The sequence below is a fragment of the Falco rusticolus genome, chromosome 1, assembly GCF_015220075.1.
Source record: "Falco rusticolus isolate bFalRus1 chromosome 1, bFalRus1.pri, whole genome shotgun sequence".
Lineage (NCBI taxonomy): Eukaryota > Metazoa > Chordata > Aves > Falconiformes > Falconidae > Falco > Falco rusticolus.
Genome location: NC_051187.1, coordinates 16,903,538 through 16,928,216, shown reverse-complemented (window position 1 = coordinate 16,928,216; position 24,679 = coordinate 16,903,538). Strand labels below are relative to the sequence as shown.

Here is a 24,679-nt window from a genome sequence, read left to right as displayed (position 1 = left end):
AGAGGTAGAAGACTGAGAAGTGGTAGAACACTAAATGTAATTATCAGCCCCAGTTCATCAACCTATTACCAGACCACCATCATGCTCTGCTGCGCAAGGAAAAAGGCTTGCAGACCAGAATGACCAGATTCCTTACTGTGCCTGCTCGGCATAACTCACACGGCAGCACTTTGGCTACCATTACATGCATCATAGCTTGTTTTTCATAGTATCTGTCTTCATAGCTCAGTTATTTAATATACTCTCCACTCTTACTCTCAACCCTGCTTTCCATGGCACAGTGTTAGCTAGCTCTATGTACGGAATTTTTATTTCCATCACTGGAATGTATGAAAGGAATATAAAATAGGCTATAAAGAACCACAACGTTGCTTAGAGACAAAAGTCTTGCTCAGGGTGCATAGCTTTCATTAGAGGGAACAGGAAGTGCAAACATGATGTCATAGTTACAGAGATTATCTGTATAAATTGTGTTATCATTTAGCCCAAACAAACAGTGAGGAAAAGCTAACCCCCTCCCTTTGAAGACAATGAATAGTTACTAAGTTTGATTCTAATGGAAGCTATTTTCAGTAAAATGCAAGATATGTACAACAGTTGGTCCAGAAATGAAAATCTGTTGTAACAGCCAAAAGTCAAAGGCAGCTATAAATACAGACCTTAATCTTTTCAAGAATCCCTTAACGAAGTCTATAAAACTGATTATATCTTCAGGCCTAACTCAAGTGCAAATTCTTACTCAGAAATATGTAACGGCCCTGCAAGTATTACTTGGAGACCAGTACAGGAACAAAGAATGAGAATACAGAGTACTGGTTTGAATCCTACCATCGTGGAATATGAATTACATCGCATTTAGAATAAACAATTAATGAGACAGCAGAAGCCTTGGCTACATGTCCATTTTTTTGAGAGAGAAACAATTTCCAGAAGCGGTCAGAGTGGGATAAAGAAACACTGCATCATTTCTTTTAACACAACAGAAATGGTCTTTGATTATTTAAAAGCCAATTGCAAAGGTCTGTCTTCAAAACCTCCTATTGGAGGTTTAATAGCAGAGAGGTGCAAGTACACTTACCAGCAACACTACAGTAAAGTAGAGACTTTTGTTTTAACAAAATCTATATTTATACGATTACATTTCCTATGGTTGAGGGCAGCTGTAATTAATGGATTTCCCTCCTTCCCCTAATGCAGTCATTTGTCAATTTAAACACAGAACGTCCAATCAATTTTGATGTATTTAGTAAGCAATTTGTCAAAGAGTACTGCATACCAGTTAATATATTAATTCTTGTCATTGGCCTGCTTCTGACAACTGCAGGTCGTCTCCATAAAACTGGTCCTGATGAGGCAAAACTCTTGCTTGAATGTGAAGGTGCCCTTTCCAGAGCCAGAGGAGAGAAACCATATCTCATTTTATTCAATACCTTTTCTTAAGCAGTTTTGGGTCTGATTTCAGTTTTTTTTCATGAATGTGTTAATTGTCCATGTTTCAGATATTCCAACTACAGTCCATTCCTCCAGTGCAATGAAAAACTGAATTCAAAGAGGAGGAGTAAGGAAGAAAGGAAGTAAGAAGTATGAAATGAGGAGGTAAGACTTTCTGCTGTTATGCAAAGTTATCTATTTTAGTTGCAATGCCATTATGTACCGGGCACACATTTGTATGAATTAAAACATGCAAAAATGGAAGACACAGGAGTCAGAGAAAGGAAACACAGGTTAAGTCAATCAAGCACGCAAGACTTTGGGTCATGGTAATAGAGAAAAAAAGTATTCATTAGAAAAAAAAATCTGAACACACAGAGCAGAATTTCATGGACACAAAAAGTGCATCTTAACAGCATGCCTCAAGAGTTTATACCACCAGAAGCATCTTAATTCCTAAGTACTAAACAGCAGGAAACAAGCAGTATGTAAAGAATAAGCGATGATGAAACTTGGCAATTCTCTGAAGAAAGTAAAGTCCTTTACACTGCAAGTTCCCGTGGACACCAGAAACCCTCCTGTGGCTGCACACAGTGCCCCACACAGCTCTCTTCCCACTGCCAGGTCTGCTATGGCAGTCTAACCATACCAGGTGATGCTATTTATGGTATAGGAAAAGCATCTAGGTAGATTAAAACATGACTTACATTCCCTTCCTCTGTTGTGATTAGATTTAGGGGTTGCTCAGAACACAAGCAAATGAAGAGGGAATACTACACACAGAAGTAAGGTAAAATGTATTAAATTATTTACGTATTAAGTCTGAGAAGGGTAGGAGAGAAACATCTAGCACCTAACACCCAGCACTGAAGACCTGAGGACTGCAAATACAGGGCTTTGCAGGGTGATCTCTTAGGAGAACAAAAGCAGGTCTGAAAGCTGCTCTGTCAGAAGGTGAGGAGATTCTTAGGAATGGGTTTTTTTTCACTCTGAACAACTGCAAAAAGCCCACAACAGTTAGGAGCAGGACACAGACACTTCCTGCAGGCTAGCCAGCTGTGGAATTTAACATGTAAGTTCACTTTCAAGCCATGAACTTACAGAAAGGTCCAAATCTCTTGCTACCCACTTTCTCACCTCCCTGCACCAGCCACAGCCGTGATAAAGTGCTCAGGTAGGTAGGAACTGCCTACTCCGAGCCAGGTTTCTGCAGCAGATGTCACAGCTGACCTCAAAGCAATGAAACAGCTGTGCTAAGCCACTCACAAATACCCTTGGGATAAAGGTCTTGGACACTTGTTGTACAAAATATTTCTTCATACAATGGCTCCTTGTTAATTCCTTATGAGCTGTGAATATCAAAGATCTTTAAGATTCTTTAAAAATATTAAAAGCTGAACTGCATGTAAGTAACTAAATGCAGTATTTTTATAATATTTTCTTGTTATCGCAAGAACTCACTGGCCTGCTTGATACTTTTCAGAGACTAAGGAAGATTTTGGTCCTGTGTTTTGGCATCAAACTGAATATTTATGAAAACCTGCACAGTATAGCCCTCCAACCAGACCGCCAGACGTTTCATTGTTCTGTCCGTCTGCTGACAGAGGTACTCTGTGCTAAAAAACACACTGAGTATTTTTCAATGACCCAGGGGGCAAAGGTCGCTTATTATAAATGGATAATGAGACCTAATGCAATGTTCTGAGTGTGGACAAAGAAAGGGTCTATCCATACCCCCTTGTGACTTGGTCATTCAGGCTTTTATTTCCCCTGCACACTTAATGGAGCCAAACAATTGGCAGAAATGCTATACAGAAACTGAGAGAAACTGCTGTATTCTACCTCTGATAGACAGATACAAATAGTGACCCTGAAACGGCGCCAGAATTCCTCTTACCACTAACGTGGCAGACAGATGTAACATTCACCCTAAGCCCCTATTTAGCCATTTGCTGGCAATTAAACTTACTGACGGAAGTGATAGCACATCAAACCACAGGCTTCAACTAATGTCAACCCATTACATTACTGCAGGTAAGCAGAGCCCGACAACTTCGATTTAGCATGTATTTAATAGGGGGAAAGCTAACAGGTGCCCGGGACTCTTTTGTGTGGATCCTGGTTTGACTCAATTTTTTCAGAAACTTCACTGAGTAGCTTCAGATAGAATAAATCCAGAAGACAAATAAAACTTCAAAGAAGATCAGATATACACAAATTTCCCTGTTAATGACATTTTTACTATGTTCTCTAGATACTTTTTTTGTCTTCAGTGATTATTATTCTCATTTTCTTACATTCCACAGCCATCTTAAAGAATTCCTATTATGTGAAATAAAACTTTAATTAGAAGTCTTAACTGTAGTTCAAATAATACAAATTCATTATTTTGTGGGAATTTAAGTTACCACTCCTTCTTCTTCCTTTAAAAAACTTTTCAGTACAAACCCATTTGATATGTGTAGTATTTGAGCTGTTAATGAAATACACAGTGAACCACATCAATCCCTGATTTCAGTATGTGGGATAAATGTGACCTCTGTATAAAAGCACTGATACTCACAGAAAGGCTTTTGTTCAGACCATATCTTAGCAATACATTGCTTTTAATTTCAACAGAAACTAAAAAGCAGACAAACTATTTTTACAAAATGTCCAGAATTCTCCAGAGAGCATCCTGTGCTCTTGGACCCATACTGCAATAACTGCATACTACATACAATAATTGGTATTTACAATATTTATACATTTGATAGTATGCAGGGGAAATAGCTGAAACCAACAGGGATGACAAAGACATCTAAAACTAGAGCAGAGAATTTGGGGAGGGCAAGGAGGGGGAAGAAATCTGGCCCAAAGAGGCAAGCTGCAAGGACTCGCAAACATAGGCAGTGTTTGTGGAATAAAGCCAGTTTTAGAGACTGTTTCAGGGCTACTCAGCAGCAGGTGTGTAAGCAATGGATAAAAAAATAAATATCAAATGAATTATCAGCAGCATAAGCAGACTATGTGGCAGCAGTTACCTTAAACTACAACATGAAATTAGACCTACGCTCTACAGTTAATAGCATCTGTTAAAGGTTTGATATAAATTACAAATATATTTGTTGACCTGATTGTACACAATGCTTCAAAATATTTGTATGAAAATTTAAGTATAGGATCGCACACCTAATTTTAGGCATACTCATTTGAAAATAGTGATCTGTATTTGTACTGTGAAATATTATATAAGCAAAATACATCATTGCAATACCCTTTTATCTCAAAGCAGAATTCTCATACCTGTAAGTAAAAAACCACCAGAATCCAGCAAAAAACTTATAGCCAAAAGGCACATTTAACACAGTGTTGTGCACTTTTGATTACTTTTTCACAGTCTTTTCTACCTTTTCAGTTTTCTTCCCTCTTCTCTGCAGCATGCAAAATGGAAGACCCTAACGCTGTAGGTTTCCACAACATTTTGAGCTTAGAGCACATTCGACAGACGGACAGGTAGAAGCAACAGATCTAATCTGGCACCGATGTTGCTTTTACCAGTCACATTCAAACTGCCTTTTGGCCCAGATGTCCACTTTCTGCATTTCAGAATGCCTGTGTCACATAAGTGCTGGCGTTAGCTGCACTGACAACTGTGCAGAGGGTCTAGTTTCCCCAAGAGTACCGCTACATCTGCCAAGAGTTGTTCCCTTGCGAAACTTTGACTGTTGCCTCACTTTAATCTTGACTATACCCTAGGCAAAAAAGAGAGACTTGCTACTCACTGTTAATATTGTCCTCTTTTTTTGAATTGTCAAAATAAAAAAATAACATGAATACTCATTTATCTATAAACCAATATAAAATACATGACTTTTATATATATTATATAAAATATACTTATACCATATATCTGCAGATATAGGTCTATAAATGTTTCCGCGTAGGCAATGCTCTGCACATTGGTTCCCTGTGAACAACGTGGCTGGGTAAGACAGAGGACGAGGCAGGTGGGCAGCCGTCCCTGGAAGCGATGCCAAGGCTCCCAAGGGAAGCAGCTGTCTGAGACTCTGGCTGGAAGTAGCCCAGCAATCAGGAGTTCCAGGGGAGAGGGAAAATGCAGATGCACTCGCTTGTCACTGAGTACTGAATTCACGAGAGGAAATGGCTAAAAGCATGCGAAGAAATGAGGTGAAGACTTCAGGGTATCAAGTGGGTCACACTTTCAAGGCCAGCCAAGCACTCATACTTTGGCTATGTGACAACCTCACAACTTTGACTCATACCAAAAAGAAGTTATATTCACTACTCTATCATTACTAATACAGTTACACACAGCCCTACTCTGCATTTGAACATATACTGAAATAAATGCAGGCTGAAAAACCAACTCTGAAAGTCACACTCAGCTTAAAACATGCTCGTGAGACAAGACAAAAAGTTGTCAGCTACTTACAGCCAGCCAGAAGATACTGGTAGTACTGTACAGCATCTGCAGCCAGGAGCAGTGGATGGTTTGCATTAAATGGTGGTTGGAGTTCATTCCACTGAGGAGTTCTGAGGTAAAACACAAGACTATTAATATTTAAGCTAATACAGAGAATGTAAATCAGTGTTTCTGTCATCACATGTAATTATCTATACAAGCTCACAAAATGTTTGTAATTATTTAAATTAGCTTGTTCAAACACTGCAATACACCACAGGCAGTTGAGCAGCAGGACCAAATCGCGCAGATTGTGAGGCAAAGACAATACTTGTTTGTCAACTGCAGCATGTATTGCACAAAAAAATGATGAAGGCGGTTTAGATTAAGTTGGTAAATACATTTAAGACCACTGTATGTCACACTGACATTATACAAACACACAACAGAAACCGGGGAACTTTTTTGTTCTGTTAACTAGCATTGCTTTGATACTGTAAAGTCACTGAGCATTTACAAACTGTGAAAATAAAGCTGTGTAAAGTTATGGACTATTGATCCAATTAGAGTTTTCAATTCCATTACAACCTACTCATTTCAACAATAATGGTCTAGAAGTCTGTGTTGTAATTTTAATTAGGGTGGGCCATTCCTAAATAGCTTGGTAAATCAAGTATTGATCAATCTAGTCCAGCCATAAGCAGCACTAAGGAATATAGGAGCCAAGAAAAATCGATAGAAAAATATTTTAAAACGTCAAAAGCACTGACAACATTTTCTCATCAATTTTTGTTTACTTTCTTCCACATGTCAGGAATAATTTCTCCAACTGTCTTAAGAAATGCAACCTTCATCTACTTACAGGATAACTTCCCTAATTCTTTGCAGTGCCTCATTGTGGAAACCTCACTCATGTCTCATGGCAGAATTCTGTACTTTAACACTATTAAAATAATTGTTTCTAGTCCTTACATAAAAGCTAAATTACAACCCGATCATTTAAAATCACCAATTGATAAGGATCTCCATTGATCTGTAAACATGGTCATTGTAGGCTCCAGGGCCACAGAGGTATTTAAATGGTTATCTCCTATTCAGACAAGTAAGCGCTAACAGCACCACATGAAAAGTCAAGCCCGAAGTTTCTATCACCAGTCCTCTCTTTCAATGGAAAAAGAGTCATTAAGATGAAGTTTAAGATAAAAATAGGGTGAAAAATCATGATGCAGTTCATTCACCCCTTCCAAAAAATACAGATCACTACCATCTTCTGGACAAAAAGAAGAAGAAAGTAAAAGGAATGAGCTACCTAACCAAAGTCCAGCTGGCTCTTGGGCACGTCATCATTTCCAAAGGTGTGTCATCACTAATCTTCGGAGCAGTGCTGAGCGGCCGTGGTTCCAATACGTGTTCCACCAGGCTACCATAACAACTGATAATATACAATGACTCCACAACAAACTGTTTTGATTGATCTGTTTGCAGGAAGAAAGAAAATCTTATTTCAGTAGCAGAGCAGAAACAGAAAAAAAAAGTTTACAGAAATAGTAGGCTCATTCTTTTAAGTCTCTTGCCTTTATATGCTTGCAGGCAAAAGGTGACTTAAAAGAAGTGAAAGGCCTGGAGAGACAAAGAGAAAATTGTACAAAGCACACCATTTTTCTTTTTTTTTCTTTTTTTTTCTTTTTTCTTTTTTTTTTTCAAAAAAACATGGGGGTATCGCATATAAGAGAAGGTGGAACAGTTTCTCACCAAGGTGTGTTCAGGTAATCACACAGTACTAAACACGTGGCTGCACATTTTATTTAGCAAAGGTGTCTCACCTTTACCCTCACAGCTTCTTCAGTGACACTTCACACAGTATCTTTGGACTGAACTACCAATGTTTGTTTTCTGTCACTGTATCATAATAAAAGATGAATGATTTATCTCACTCATTAAAATTTCTTGTAAACTGTCCTATTGACCAAAAGCAACCCAACCGCATTCCCAGAAATCTCCACTGTCACTGAGTTACAGGAGTAAAACTACAGATAAGCACCTACTACTCAGAGGTTATCAGAAAAATAGAGAATTTAAATTTAAATGCAAGACACACTTTTGTAATATACCAACCTTTTTCCCTTTTCAGACCAGGATTGTTTGCAAACCATGACCTTGATGATCCGAAGACTGCAGCAACACAAAACTCTCCTCCCACAGACTTACTGGGTGAAATCTGTGGAGCTGGTTTGGATTTGCTTAAAGAACAAAATAAATTTATGGAAGTTAATTCTCAAAAATTAAGATGCCCTGCGCTTAACGGTCATTCTAAGATATTAATTCAGAAATGGTGACTATCTGCAGTTCCCATAAGATTTAGCAGGATTTACAGATGCTCAGCAGTTCTCAGTAATAGGTTTCAAATTCCCCTCAATCACTGAACTCATTAACTTGAAGAACAGCACTGGCTCATAATGGAGAATTAGCTGGACTGTTTAAAAGACCCAATATTGAATATTTGCATTCAATAAAAACAACTTCCAAAGTGAAAACATTTATAATTGTAAGTCCTTTGGGAATGAAAATACAGATTCTGGGTCAGTCATTCCAGGTGGCTGATATTTTCTTGTGTTTTCAAAAGAAACTTAGAAATTAGCTAACGGTGACTACTGATAGGGTGTAACTCAGCACATTACTGATGCCATTGAGACCACTAGGATATACATGACATGGGCAAAAGGGCAAGAGGGAAAAACATGCGGAGGATACAAGGAAAGGGAAACAACGCATACACTCATGAGCTACGTGTTAAAAACAAATCAGGGATTATATTATGTAAAAAGAGATTCAGATACATTCTTCTCTGAAACTCCACAATGTGCAGGTAGCAGATAGGTTTATCGTTATGTTTTATTGAAACAGCATGTAGCATTCCACCTTACAGGAATCTGAAGATATGTAACATTCGGCTTTGTATAAACTCAAAACTATGTTCAGAGCATTGCCCATTTCCTCAATTTATTAAACTAAGATCTCACCCTTTCCTTAAAGGAAAAGCTGTTTGAGAAGTTCACAAAGGATTCCTCCTTTTCCATGTTCCCCTTTTCCCAGTTTTTTAAATTGGATTATTTTGTATTTCTCTGTACTCTGTTTCACTGCTTCCTTCTCTGACTACCTTTCTCTTCTTTCCTTTTTTCTTCTATTAATTTCTTGTTCCACAATATATCAGCCTGTGACTACACCATCACATAAACCCAGCCATTTTTAAGTAATGATCTTCCATTGTGAGAAATGTGTGTGCGCATATATGTATGTGCAAACAAAGCAGTGGAAAAATATTTTAAAACAGCAGAAAGCATTTCAAACACTATACATAATTATAATGGCACTTAATTCATACTACTTTTTTTTCTTTTGCTAATGACAAATTACTTGTATACAGGTGAAGTGGTTCAACAGACTGAAGCAATAGGGATATTAAAGCAAAAACAGATTATGGATCAACATAATGTAAAAATAACATAAGAAAATAAAGTTAAACTACAACTATTATTCAAGCTGGGCTTTTTTAACACTCCTGCACCTGGCTGCAGAGACTGCACCTGCCCACAGACCTATGTCTTGGTCCCTTACAGCTCAGTCCTGAGCTCAATGAAATAAATGGCAAAACTCGAGCTGATTTCAAACACTTAATTTCCTTCCAACAACTAGCTGCAGTAAGTGACATGTGGAAAATATGGCATATGGTTAAAAACACACAGCCTCCATCATTACTGTCATGCAACTTCAATCATTTAATACTGCCTTCAACTTGAATTCACCTAAAGCAGCAATACTTCTTGTGTAGCACACCGGAAATGAGGTAATTTATGAAAATATGAGATTTTCATATTATGAAATTATGAAAATAGGAGAAATAACTAATTGCTTGCGCTCACGTTGTATTTTCAGACAGTGAATCCCCTAAAAAGGGATTTACAGAAAGTACAACTGAGCTTCCCAACATCTTGCACAGTGTTACTCTGCCAGCTTTACTGGCGGACTCACTGAACCACAGAGGGGCTAAGCTAGCTACTTGCCATAAATCACACACATAGCAAGCCTAGGGTCACACGTTTCATTGAGAGAATAAAACACAAAAACAAAACCAAACCTTTCAAAAGGAATTCCATCACACTGGCCAGAGTCAATGGAAAGGTTCAGACAAACCTTCATGGACTGAGACCAGCCCTGAACACCTCACACATGCAGGAGAAGCTAGAACGTCTCAAAAGAGCAATTGCAGTTTATAGTCAGTAACTCTGATATTGAACCACCACAAAGCACTTAACATCCAACTGTTAAAACTACAGCTACAGATTCCTGGGTCAGAAATCTGAGTTCCAGAAAGTTACTGACTATACTACCTTGCTTGCAGTGGCGCTTCATGGTCTATATTAAATTATTTAAACAGCTATTAACATATTAAGTATGTATCAGCTGCTCAGAAAAATTCAGAATAGATTTCTTTCACTTTGAAATAGTTGTCTGTCACAGAAACAGTATTTTTAACCAATTCTGTAACAGACTGTGTATCGATAACTATTTTTACTTCTCGCATACCAAACATTCGTACATTAATGTTCTTTCAGGAATGAAAATATAAATGTATCCACTAATTAGAATCTTGCTACTTACCGATCTATACTGTAGTCAATAAATTATTGGTTTTAATATAGAACAAGATTCTTCAGAAGGACAGTGTTACCCATCAATCAATACAAAGCAAACCATGAGTATAGGTACGATTCACTTGTATCCACTTCCTCTTACAAACACCTGAAAAGAGAGTATTTCTACACTATCCTAACATTTTTAATATTCTGAATTTTTACTCAGCATAATCTGAGGTTATGAAAATAATTTTAAATGGAAAAAATTGGGAGCAAATGCTGTTCTCAACTACAAATTGGAGTAAATTTCTAGAGACATAATTGACTTAAATTTCTTCAAGCCTTTAAGCAGAAGTGAATCTGGTACTCTGACAATACATCTTTGCAGAGTTCTCCACACTTAGCCCCAAGACCTACGCTCAACCAAATACAGTTATAAACAACCGTAGAGGAAATAATCTAAGCTACGTTCTATTTACATTATGTCTTTAAGATGTACATCTTTCAAGGCACGCATTTAAGTGTTGGTTTCAGTGCCAAAACATTTTCCCTTCAAGAATGATGTTTTGTAGACAGAAAGAGCAGACCTTGTAAAACACGATTACTCATGTGGTTAAACTTAGTCCTGCTAAAAAATAAAGACAAACACACACACAAAAAGAGAAGACTAGTGCATTGTATTGGTTTAGACATATTTCTGAAAAGTCAATTCTGAAAACTATTGTAACTAAGGAATCTTTCATTTTACCACCATTTTACTTTATCCCTGAGTTTTCATCAATACATTCCAACTCAAATTTCTTTCCTTCAGTAAACCTCAAAAGCCCAGTTATTTTCAGTAACAGTAATGCCATTAGAAAAATGTATTTTCATGTCATTGTGATATTTTAACAACTTGGAAACTATAAATCCTCATTATTATGTAGATGCAAACACCCTCTCAGCTTTATAAATGATAACAAAACAATAATGTTGAAGGTAGGTGGTGAATGAGTTGTTTGTGCTATGAACTCCTGCTCTGTACTTGCTCTTAGCCTGTCAGCACTTCATAAATTATTCCAAGAACTGAAATTAAGGCACATTTGGCCTCACTTTTAAAAAATGTTACTTTAAAAGAATCTTCACAATATAGAAACTTGCAAAAGATTTTGGCTTATTTTTAATGAAAGGGATTGCAATGCAGGAAGAAGTGCAGGTTGTTGGGAATCAACACTAAACCCAAGAAAATTAAGCTTATGGGACCAAAACCGTTCACCATTATAATTTCAGCCTTCCACACTAAAAACAACATCACTATATTAAAGATGTAAGGGGGATAAAAGGGTTGTGTACTTTTTCCTGTCTGGGTCTACCCAACAGTGTAACTACACCAAGGATTCAATGAGAACACAGCAGCATTTTTATCCCAGTTGCATCTGTGCAGAAATCTACAGCAGGAGTATAATAGTAATAAAATCCCCTTTCAATTCCATAATTCTTGTTCGGCTACAAATCTAGTAAGAGCTGCGCCTCAACTGAAGACCACGTTCATGTCATTTCAGTTACCAACAGTGACATTCACCTAATGCCAGCTGAAGCCAATGACAAACCTACTCAAAGTCAAGTTAACCCCAAACTTCAGCTAAATGCCACAATATTTGGGGAAATTGGTGTTGTTGATATTAATTAAATTTTCTAACATAATTTTGGGGGATCATTTCCACTTTAAATGCAAAAGCACTGAGGTGTAGATGCATATACAGCCAATGAAAACCACATCTGAGCATTTTCTACTGAAATGGCACAAAAAGTGATGGGAGCAAACTAAAGAAGAAAATTAAGACATCACTTAGTCAGATCTTAAAAAGAAATTAAGATACTCAGCAATAGCATGTGAGTTCTTTCATGTTGAGAACACACTAAGTAAAGATTAAGAGCTACCACTTGCTGACTTCTGTAATGAAACAAACTCTGCCATAATCTCTGGAAATGTAATGCGTTAGCTTGTTATAAAAATCATAAACTAACAACAATATTTCAACTACTTTACTTTTTATTATTATTTATTTTTCTACTTTACATAGGAAAGAATTAATATGAATTAATACTATTAAAATATTTGGAAAACCATAGTCAACTATGAAAACCAGAGGCTACGCAGTACAGTGAAAGAGTGTTCCTCAAAGAGCTTTATGTCTCATAAAATGCTTGCTGACTCTCAAATTTGTCTCAAAGGTCATAGTCAAAAAAGTGACATGACTTGAAAAAAATAAATTGCATATATATGATACGAAAGAACTGCTTTACAAATTCAAATAATTAATCAAATAGCCAGAATCTGCAGATTGAGTATCACGGTGATTTTATATTCCCAACAAATAGGCTTCAAATACACCAGATTCATAAAAATAAAAGTACTTATCCACAACTCCACAGCTAAACCTACTGAAATGGAAATGCATTATTTCTGAAGGTAAAAGTTTTATCTAGACTACGTAAGCAGCAATGAAAGTATCAGGAGAAAAATACTGCACAAAATTTGCAATTACACATAAAATTACTGAAAAAGCATATCTGCCTCAAAACACATACATTGTAATTCATTTACCATTGTGCCTAAACCAAGAAAACAAAGACATGTTTCCAGTTGTCAAATCATGAATAAAGCAACAAAAAGCAAGGAAAGAATGGTAGGCTCCTTTATTTGCCAGGCAGTAAGCTGTCAAATTTCCATTCATTTTGTTTACATAATTTAGGTCTCATTAAGATCTTAATGGAAACAACATGATTTCTTCCCCCACCCAAAGTGTGTTTTTTATCCTAATTTCTCTGTCGGCTAGTAAAGATCATATTTTTGAGCTAGCAGTGGCATTAAACAAACCACAAAAGAGTCTTGTGAAAGACAGGCAACAATTTTTGAGTCTATTTCATATATTCCTCTCTTTAATCTAGGCCTTTTAATCTTGCCTCAATCTAAAATCATTTCTGGTTGACAAGCATCTCTGCTGCTTCATGCAGGGGGCAACAGGCACATCCATTTGTTAAGACAATCCACTTTCAAAACTCTTCTTCCAGAGCCTTTTCAGTTCTTAGATCACCATCAGGCAAAACACTTCGATGAGCATAAACTACATTTAGAAATAGTTCTTAAGAAGACTACTCCAGTAACCGGGTATTTTCTAGGAATAAAGCAATGTCACCTTCTTCTCTTTAGTGTCATACTTCTTAATACCTTTGCTTTTCTTGCCTTTGGTATAGCTCCCATATCCCTCATCTGCTGTCCTCTGCCGTTCACTTAAGTCTGTATCCTAACATAGCTCTTAATAAGTTCTTTCTGCTGAAGACAGCATTTTGACAGAGACATGAGGGGGTGATATATGTGGAACAAACTTCTAGTAGTAGAAACAAGAGCCACATACAAATGTTCTAACAGATATTGACAGACATAGCTAATAAGTATCCTTAGCTTAACTTTAAAAAAAAACAAACACCAAAACCAACAACCAACTCCCACCCTCCAAAAAACCCTCACCCTCCTAGCTGAAAGTTTTGATGTTTTCTAAGAAAGCTGGAAGACGTTCAAACTTCTTCCACTACTTTTGCCTAAAACTTCAACCGCCTCACCCCCACCTTGTTCTGAAAAGGTGACTGCAGGTTATGTAGCACAGCGTGAGTACTGAACCAAGCTCCAACACTGGAAAACCTGTTAAAACCTGTTTTTTCTTCTGTCTTTATTTTTGTAACATGCTGCAATTTTACATATTAAAATGTAAACCCCTTATTATTTAAAATATCCTGATTTTAATGGAACTGCAGTTTATTTTTTTTCTCAAGTGCGATAAGCTGCTTCATCGCTCTTACTGCAGTACTTTACTGTCTACTCACTGCTAATCTGGCTTATTTTCGAGAGGTCATCATCGACGTTTTCTGTCTGTAAGCAACTTAGTGCTACAATAATAAAGGAAGCTATATAGAAAAAAAGCATCTTGCTTTGGAAAGATATTGCAATTATTTATGCCCACTGGGAAATGATTTATTTTTCCAACTTCTCTGCTACTTAAAAATTAAATGCCCTCTCAAAGGTAAAAAAGAAAAAAAGTGAATGCATTTCTTTGACAATGCCTGATGGTGAACACGCATCCATTAAAAGTGAAGTTATGCAGTGCTTCCACCTATGGATCAGCCATGCAAGTAAACAAATTAAAAAAAAATATTAATCCAAAATTAAAAAGTTTAAGCACAGAGTGATTTTCAGTGAGGACAGCAAATGACTTATAGGCATGCTGGGTTTGAACTGGGAACTCACCATGGAGCTTTTATGGAAAAACATCCTGCTCCAAACAGGTAAGGTCTTCACGTAAAGGGGAAAAATGCACAGAAATTAGATGAAAACTTGATTACCAACAAGTACACTGTATATCATGCTTATTAAGATTTATGCAGAAGGTAAACAAAATAATTTCTTATAACTGTTCATGATGCCCTGGAAGAGATGTAGACCTCTTAACATAACCAGCATGCTGACACTCACAAACATAACTGCTCACGTGAACTGTCCCACTGACAACGCAACCACCCACAGAAGCAGGAGCTGACGGGGAGCCCCTTCATGCACAACTGCTGTGACAAACGGAATGCATCAGTTGCAAGCAGGCTTTAATGTTATAATTCAAGTTAGACACAGTTTAGGTCTCCTTCCTGAAAATCTGCTGACAAATCTCAGACAAAAGCAGTTAAGAGCCTTAAACAGACATTGAAGTCAGAACTCATAGAAAAAGTAAATTAGCATCAAAAGTAACAAATATGCAAGTGTTTTCCATGAAACACTGAAGGTCTGAGCGGGACCTTACATTTTACAAATTTACTGGAAAGAGACGAAGTTCTAAGGAAAAACAGCGACAGGTACAAGCACAACCTTTTAGAGAAAATTACTCGGCCCTTTTCTGGATAGAAGCAAACCATTACATTCAAAATCTTTAGCAACTGTATGACACAGCAATCTTATTCCTCCACTTAAAAGCTTGCATGGAATGCAGAAAACCCTAACTTACTTCAAATATATTTGATGTTAAAAATCACCTGATTGAGAGCTTAATGTTTTTGGCTACTCAACAATTTATCTACACCATGATTTTATTTTAGTTTTTGTTCAAGTATTTTGCACAGTGTATTGTTTTTAAAGCGGTATCATACCCCACTAATTTTAGCACATTTTTAATGGATATCTCCCTTGTTCTTTGCATTACCCTCAAAAAAGCCATCACCATACTGACATTTGCATGAAATCTGAAAAGGAAGAATGGGAGGTAAATTTAGAGCTACTTACATGCTCAAGGCTTCTTGGATTCTCATTTGGGATGTAACATCATCCACAAAATTGCTGAATAATTGATTTTGTAAATGCCAATGTGTCATTTTTCTTTTTATATTCTGACTCAGAGATAAATTCTGGCTAGCTGAAACAAGTGAAATATTTTCTGGCAAGGAATGAACAGAAAAGGTCTAACACAGAAAGACATAAAGCACTCGACCATATGCCTACACGACTAAAAGGATACCAGCCTGACAAAAAAGAATTCTATGAACTAAATTTGACAGGAGCACAACATCAATGAAGACATCCTCTTCAAAAAACCTTTTAGGTGAAGGTACAAACCTAAGACATATATCCTTTGACATGCAAAAATGTAAAAAACCAATAAAAATATAACTTTGCAGACACCACCACCCCATTTTTTATTAGTAATACAGGCCAAAAAACATGCTGAAGATCTTTTAGACTGTGTAGCAGGCTAGCCTTTAACTGTTTGGATTTTAAAAAAAAATGTTTTGTTTTAATGCTTTGGGGGACAGAGCTCATTTGGTAGAACCAGTTGCCTTTCTAGCTATAATATATCATCTCTGAACAGTGGTAAAACCCAGTGTAATTGTATGAATTTGTATGATCTCCTATACATTGAACACATTCAGTCCCTGAGTCAGAGACCATTCTAATAGCTCAACAGAAGATTAACTCAGCACTATTGCACCGTTCATCTAATGGAAAATTTTTCTTCTGCATAACCCATGTCCAATATAATTTAAAATCTAGAATGTATCTAGTGTAAATTTGAAGAGTCATTGGAGAGTGGTCCAATCTGACTGAGAGCTTAGAATTTCTAAATTATGGTCCTGAATGTTTCAAGGGGGCAAGGTTACACCTTCCCCTTCCCTCTGTCGGCCCCAGTTTCTCTGTCTGCAAAAAGTGGGCAAATAACATTCAGCTGAGCTCATTAGAACATTTTAAAAGGTAACATAGGTTGCTTTTTTTTTTGCACAACATACTGTGTCGACCTGATTATATTTGCAAATTAATAAATTATCTCTATTTTAATTACAAATTGACCCAGGTGGATATATGCTTCAATGGAAGGTTTTGTTTTTAACATGGATACAAAATCTTGTACCATGAAGAAAATTTAATTACAGTTCCAAAGACTACAGCAGAGCCTTAATAAAAAGCCTTGTGTGAGAGAGACAGCTTAGCATTTCCTTTCTGTTCATGAGACCTGATTTCTTTTAAGTTGACCTTTTTTTTTCTATGATATTTATATAAACAATTATTTTTCACTATTTCTTTCACATAATATGGATGGTATGTTAATGGAGAGAGAGAGAGAGTGAGAGAGAAGTCGCAAATTACAGGATAACCCAACCTTGAAAAGACAGCACCAGATGGCTATGCTCGGTGACAGTAACAGAGGAATGCCAAGGCAAAAAACTCACTGAGGCTCCCCGCTCTCATAGCCAGTGAGAAATTTCAAAGGAAAATTACGGAATGAAGATGATTTATGATTGAAAATTCCAACAAATTTTCTTACTTTCTTGAAAACGCAAATATTCTTTGATTTTTTATGTTTAATAAAAACTACTTAAGCTTTTAATAAGCTGTGCAATACCCACTTATTCTAACCCTCATTGCTCTATGTTGCCATAGCGAGAATTCTTTCATAAATAGTGCCATCTAAACAGAATTCAGTGCAAATAACTGTATTTCATATCAATTACAAATCACTACAGTAGTCGCTTTATTACCAAAATGTATTATAAATGCTAAAGGTGACATAAACATGTCTGAGAAACGTGCCAGAAATAGAATGTCTGAGTTCAGCACGCAGAAAAGTTGAGCTATTTTACTGAATTCTTTAGCTTTATTTTTCAGTTTTTTCCTTAACAATTTTAGTTACTTTTTCCCTACTCAAATGCATCATGACTTTGCACTCCTTATTTTTGTTTGCTTCAGTAGTAGAACCTGGGATAAATTAAGCTAAGTCAAAATAAAACAAACAGGTATCAGTGATTTTCATATATTTTAATGGGTTATTTTCATATATTTTATATTTATATGAAAATACATATATTTTCATATAGCACAAGCAATGAGAAACACTAAAATGATAAAATTGCATCAGACACTTTACCTACTTTTCCCCGTCCTTACTGGGGGTGCAGTGAGGGATGGGTTGAAGAACTGATGAAGTTTCATCTTTAAAAACACACTATCTAGATCTTTTGGATGGAAAAAAAAGTAAGGTTTATACCTTTTATTGTAAGATACATTGGATGTCTCTGTTTTGACAAGCCCCAACTAATGCAGGTTACATCCTGGTGTTTCACTAAAGCTATAATGAATTTGGTAATGAAGTATGATACAAGTATAATGACCATACCCCTTGAGAAAGTTAAAACAAATGCTGCTGTCAAGAGAAGCCAACTTTTATAATAGTTTTTCTTTTGGGGCAATTATTGTCTCTTTTATTTCCCTCCTTGCCATTACAGCTCATCTGTGTCCCCACATTCTTAAAAACTGGAAACTAACTACAACTCATTCTGCAAACACAAGGATCGCTTATAAAGCTATTGCAGAGCACAAAGCTGTCTTCTGGCATATTCTGATTCACTGCCTTTTATAGACAAGTATGAGATGGATCATACAGTTCTTCCCCTTTCAAATCTGTAAGCTCTTTGTAAATGAGCAATGAATTAACCCATTCACCAGACTTGAGAAGGAATTCAGCATTACTATTAAAATTTTGAGGGAAACCGAGGCATAGACATATAAGGACTTATTAAATATAACTTTTACTGCCTTATATCCCCCTAATCTTTAAAACATATGATACTTCCTTACTCATTAGCATTAGAGCCCCTTTGGGAAAGCCTATCTGCTCCTCAGAATGTGCTGACAGTACAAACTACAGGAAAGTGAGTCTACGGGATGACAAAATATAAGGACAAAAATCAAGTGCTTCATGAAGGTGTGGAAATTATAATGAGAGACCTGAAAAAGCAAGGGAAGAAACCGAGGGCAGGGAACAAGGAAATGTGATAACGATGGCAAGAAGGGAGGGAATGGTCTGGGATGCTTAGTGCTGAGAATGTATATTGTATTCAGAATAAGAGCGTTTAATGACTGATCAGAAAGTGTTCCAAAATTTACAAGTAAAAAAAAAAAAAAAAAAGAAAGAAAAAAAAAAGAGCCACCAAAACATCTGTGATGAACAGCGCAGCAACAACACAACTCCAGATTCTGGTCTTTCATTCCCATAGGGCTACAGCAAACACTTCTAAAAAATTTACTGCCATTCCACCTGTCAACTAAGATGACATGCTTTGCAGTTCTGCTTGAGACAGATGATATTGCAAGCACTGATCAGTTCTTTCAGTACCTGAAAAAATACTTTTCTGTCTTGGATACTAGCAGAACAAAACCCAACTTGACTTCTTGGTTAATAAAACCTGCAAACTTCATTAAGATGTGTAGTATTAAAGAAGCTTTTTGTATGTTAAAAGCAAATAAAATGGACAAATCCAGAACTGCTAATTACTAATTATATGGTATTCTTTTAGTCTTGCTTTTAGAAATGTATTGCAACAGATTAAATTTTTAATTCTTTTACAAGTAGCAAGAACAGAAAAGGAATCTGCTTTGAGGGCCACTAAACAGTGACTGCAAAATCCAACCAATAGCGAGTTCATCTCCTTTTCTGATCACTGCACAATCACAAGGTTAAGCAGCTGCTCCCAAGGAAGAGCCTTGTTTCCTCGGAGCAGTGCTTAAAGGTGCTGACCATGTAGGTGTAAATACATCTGTCTTTTGCCATTTGCAGTAATACATGCCTCCTACACTTCTCAGAGTGAGGCAGATGGTCCCTGTCCTGTCTAAATATTACACTGTACAGACTTACATTGCTATGTGTTTCTAGAAATATGAGGGCAGATGTTAAATATGTTAAACACACGCTTTGCCCCCTGGAGGTTTAAGTTAAGGCTGCTGTCTCAATTTGGTCATTTTAGGCATGCCAGGCTTCTCGGATCCTAGGCATTCCTCTTAAATCCCTGCTTTATAAATACAGTTTTTCATGTTAATTTTGTGTACTTTCATCAAATATTTTGGATGCAGAACAAATGAAGGAAGCTCTCAGCTTAGCATTACACATCTACACAGGCTTTGCTGAAAATTATGATCCTCATTCATGAAAACTCTATTTACACAGCAGGGTATTTCCCATGACTGTTGTTTTCTCCCCTTACATAAAAGCCTCACTGAATATTTTAAATTTAATTAGCTTTAAGAAGAACACAAAATAATAGGACAGGGACAGTTTGTGACTAGTAAAATTTACTTTAGAAATTTACTTTAGAACTCTCTGAATACATTTAAGATATTTAAAAATAAAACATTAAATAAAATAATGCAGACTTCACATTTGCAATATGTAGAAAAGTTTGTCGCTATCACCACAGCATTAAAAAAGCTGTGTTTGTAAAGGCCACTGCAGGACTTAATATTGTAAACCAAGTGCTTCCTCTCAAATCATCATCCTCACCAGTACTCCTATCACCCTACTTTCTCCCCGGCAGACCCTCAAATGGATTTTTATTTTCTTTCTGTGTCTTGTCCTACCTTATTCTAAGTGTCGATTCCATTTCTAGGAGCCTACCAACAGAGCCCAGAATTATATTTCTGCCCTTCTCTGACTGTACTCTTCAAGTCACCTTTTTGATGTTTTCCCTTGTTGAGGAACTGTAACTTCCTGCCTCTCTCCATGCACACCAACCTCTCTCTGATCCTACCTCCCTTCCCATCCTCATACAAGAGAACACCTTTCTATACTTTCAAAATTCACCTGATTACTACCACTTTCCCCTCGCCTGTGTTTAAACTGTAGGGGAGGGGGGGCGGGGGGAAGGGAAAAAATAAGCAACCGAAATGTATGCATGGAAGTTAAACCACAAAATTACCCTCACATGGTTTCTTTACTGTTTCATAAGTTCCATTTACTATTATCTATGAAGTTCAGGAACTTATCTGCAGCCAGCCTCTGTGCTTAGGGCAACTGCGTGTTCGTAGTTCACAATTTGGCTCAACAAGCTTAATGAAATTCCTGTTTACAGCAGCAAGAGCAAGACTGGATTTTAGATAGACACATATAGATACACATGTATGTATGTGCATACATATGCAAGCTTCAGAACATCACCATGCATACTAGAGCGCTAAACAAGACAGTAACAGATTTTACAGACGTCCTGAACACTCAAGCATAGAATATGGGAATTACTCAGGGAGAGAGAGAATATCCACAAGTTCTCCCCTGAAAAGTAATTCCCAGTTCACAAAACACAAGGTAAAATTCACCTCACTATCGGGGTTTGAGCAAGAAACCACTGAAGCAAGCAAGACAGTGCCTGCACCCATTTGCCAAAACACAGAAACATGTTACAAACCCTGTAGGATTCTCAATTGTTTTGTCCAACTACCTGCCATACTCGGTCTATTTTTCTTAAAAATTTAAAAGCCATCTGTAAATTAATGGATCGGTCAGACTTTTTAAACTAGAAAAAATTCAGGGATTTGAACAACCAAGAAGTGAGAGGGGAAAAAAATATAATAATCACCCACTCACTAGCTTTATGTATTAATTGCAAAAACCAAAGCTCTGAAATTTAGCAAGAGAAAAGTATCAATTGTTGAGCTCAACTTAAAATTGTTATTATGAAGCTCACAAAATCTTCTTAGTTATTATAACATACATCTATATTTAGTAGACCACTTCACAACAAATATTTTCAACTGCTTTCTCATGGCACAGTGAGAAGTACCAAAGTGCAGCTGGCTCCAGAATGGCAGTCCACACGTGAATTTCATAGTACAGAACAGTCACTTCAGAGGAAAAATAAGGTCAAGAAAACAGCAGGATTAACTTGTGTCTTTATGCTCAACCTGGCTTACTGTCTTTCCACTTCTGATAGTCAAAAATCATTTCTGCTTGAGAAGTTTGGAAATCAAAATAAACAAACGTAAAAACAAAAAGTAAACCCATAACTTATTCTGACTGAATACAGCTCTGCTTATGTTTCATACCAATTCCTGGTGTGAAACTTCTCCCGGTTTCAGCATACACGATTTCCCACATGGCAGACTGCAAGAAAATGACCCACCCAAATACTGCTGAATTTGTGGACATTTGTTTTCAGGTTATGTTTACTTAGCCAACACTGGTTTTCTTTTCTTCTCTCCGTTTCTGCCTACTCCCCTTATGTTGTGATTAAATTACATACATAGAAATTAAAATAAGGTATAAAACTAAGTATCACTAATAACAAATTATTTCCATATTAATAATAAATAACAATGTTAAGAAAGGTTTGCGCACATACACTTACCCTGTGCGTTTGGTGATGGTCCCTAATGTCATTGGCTGTTTGATTTGAGCAAGAGGCAACACCACAGTCAAACTTGGAAGAGGCAGGAGTCGAGGGTTTCCAGGATTATTGTTTGTGAAGTTATTGTAAGTGTCTTGGCTGTTCAATTTACCTTGATGAGATAGAGATGTAATAAAACAAATTATTGGATTTTTTTTCTTCATTTATCATTTCTACAGCTGCCTGAAAAAAGCCATGGCCAGAAAAAAAGGAGAGGAAAAAAGAAATAACAAGCCCCTATTGTAAGGAAAAATGTATCTAAAAAAGTAATATTCCTTTCAGAGAAAAAAAAAATTACAATGGAAGCAGCAAATATTTATTTTTATATATGGAGATAAGGTCCCCTTCCAAGGAAGGGAAACTATTCATGCTGCTGCTGCTTGCCTGACGGTTTTGTTCACCAAAAAGTTTTCAAGTTCAATTTGAAGAACAAACTCTGAATTACAATTCTCTTTCAGGAAAAAAAAAATCTGGAAGGGAATTACTTTCCTAAAGTACCACATACAGTGTTGGTAATTGAAAGTCCTGAAAAGGTCGCTTTTGTTGTCTCTATGGATAAAGGCACACATAACAGTAATCTGCTGAACTAAGACTGGAGGAAAATAACAAGTAACTACATAAAATAAAGCCATGCCAAACTACATGTAAAAATCAAGCAAGTATTAAAAAAGCAACAAACTTCATATTCCTTCAAAAAAGAAGAAGAAAACCCCAAAACATAGGTACTTACAAGGGGAAGGGGAAAATGTAACAAGAAAATCGCAATAACCCTAAATTTAGCTTGTTTCAAAGAGGTCTGTGCTGGACATACGCCCAGTTTAGATACGCTTTCTTACTTTCTGTATCATTCTGTAGTCACAACCTTTCATTCTTCAGTTAGAAAAGGAAACTAGCTACAAATTTCATGGACAGTAAAGAAAGAAATGTGAAGAAACCAAAGAAAGAAGTTAAACAAAAAAAGGGGCCAGTCTGTTTATAACAGAATCAAAAGTACTTTATATAGACAAGCAACCATGAATTAAAAGGTTTAGATCATTAACTTGTTTTTCTGTGTTCCTATAATGCTGTGAAATGCTGGCTTTGTTCTTAATCAAAAGGGAGCCATATTGGGAATTAGGTTCCTAAACAACCGATGCATTCTACACAGATATTATACAAATCCCAGGCCAAATCCATACAATCTGACTGAAGAGCAGCCACCTTTTTTCAAGGAAGAAAAACAGCACAGAAAAGGGTTTCTCACAGGAAGCTGCCTGAAAAGCTTTAATGGTACTTCAGATGGATTTAAAATAGGAAAAGGAAGGCGGAAAAATCTTAATGAATGTCTCATCATCCTAAAGACACTCAATGCTTCCTTTACCCTTCTTTTAATACCACATAACTGTAAGCTTAGGGGTTTTATTTGTTTTTTCTACAAAGTCCATAGACCTCTGCATCTTAGAAAAGCACAATAACAAAAATGATGAAATTACAAAGTGTATTTTGTGTTAAGTATCCGGCCTGAACACTGTTCAATACATTTTAAGAGAAATAGCAAGGCTTTAATGAATAACAAGCCTATTGAAGTCTCAGAGAGCGGATTTCATTAATAGCAATTTTCCTGCACCAACTTGGCATAAAAAGAAACAGGAAAGAAGGGAAAAAAACACCCAAAAACCACCCAAACCAAAAAATATCTCAGTTTTAAATTAAGACCACGATGCAATTAATTTTAAGATTAGTTTCATAATGCATTCTTCGTTCTTGTAGGAAGGCACATGAATAGTTTTCTGCATTATTGTCTAATTAGTTACTATTGCATGTAATCAAGGTCTCTGAAAATGTTTCTCTCCCCTATAGTCACCATGAGTAACTGCATGCTACACAGCAAACAGCAACATTATCTACAGAGGGGGGCTCCAAATGCCTGTAATTTGTTTTCTTTTACTTGTTAGGAATATAATGATTAACTATTAACTACTGAACCAAATGACTGTGTTGTAACAGTCCTCTCTCAAGGCACTTTTAATTACTCTGTGCCCTCTGCTCCCAACATCATGTAGTTTTCCATATGCAAAACCTCCAGCTGATTCCACAGAATATTTGCATGCAGAGAAATGAGGCGTTTGCAGATGTCTTTCCTACACAAGGATGAGCTGCTTTATTTTCATACAAGTTGAGGAATCCCAGGGCAGTTAAGCATACTCAGAAAACGCCAGGATTAAGTCATCACTGAGGAGTTTTCTATTAATTGTAGCAACAACATCCTACAAATTTTTAGGCTCACACATAAGAAAACACAAAGTAAACAATAAAATTACTAAACTATACAGAGAGAACTGAAAACACGTAAAAGAAATGTTGAATGGGACCAAAATCTAAGGTGATTCTTGAGAAAAAAAACCCACCAACATTCAGAAATCAAGCATCTAATTTTTAAACGTATAGCTTAATCTAATGTATACGAACGTGAATCAAAAAACTAAGCCAGAGCTCAAAATGT

General features: G+C 36.5%; 1 protein-coding gene across 9 annotated transcripts in view; it reads right to left on the bottom strand.

The window, feature by feature from the left end:
* The window catches only part of BCAS3 (BCAS3 microtubule associated cell migration factor), a 370,061-nt gene that overhangs the window by 209,642 nt on the left and 135,740 nt on the right, over nt 1-24,679 (bottom strand). For 7 of the 9 annotated variants that reach the window (XM_037371381.1, XM_037371440.1, XM_037371432.1 and 4 more), the window contains exons 16-20: nt 22,159-22,309; nt 14,756-14,800; nt 7,952-8,076; nt 7,146-7,311; nt 5,867-5,967 (exon numbers count right to left, since the gene is read on the bottom strand). In XM_037371381.1, the coding sequence (XP_037227278.1) occupies nt 5,867-5,967; nt 7,146-7,311; nt 7,952-8,076; nt 14,756-14,800; nt 22,159-22,309 (588 nt within the window). The remainder of the gene's footprint in view (nt 1-5,866; nt 5,968-7,145; nt 7,312-7,951; nt 8,077-14,755; nt 14,801-22,158; nt 22,310-24,679) is intronic. The other 2 variants (XM_037371390.1, XM_037371421.1) reach the window with 1 other exon arrangement.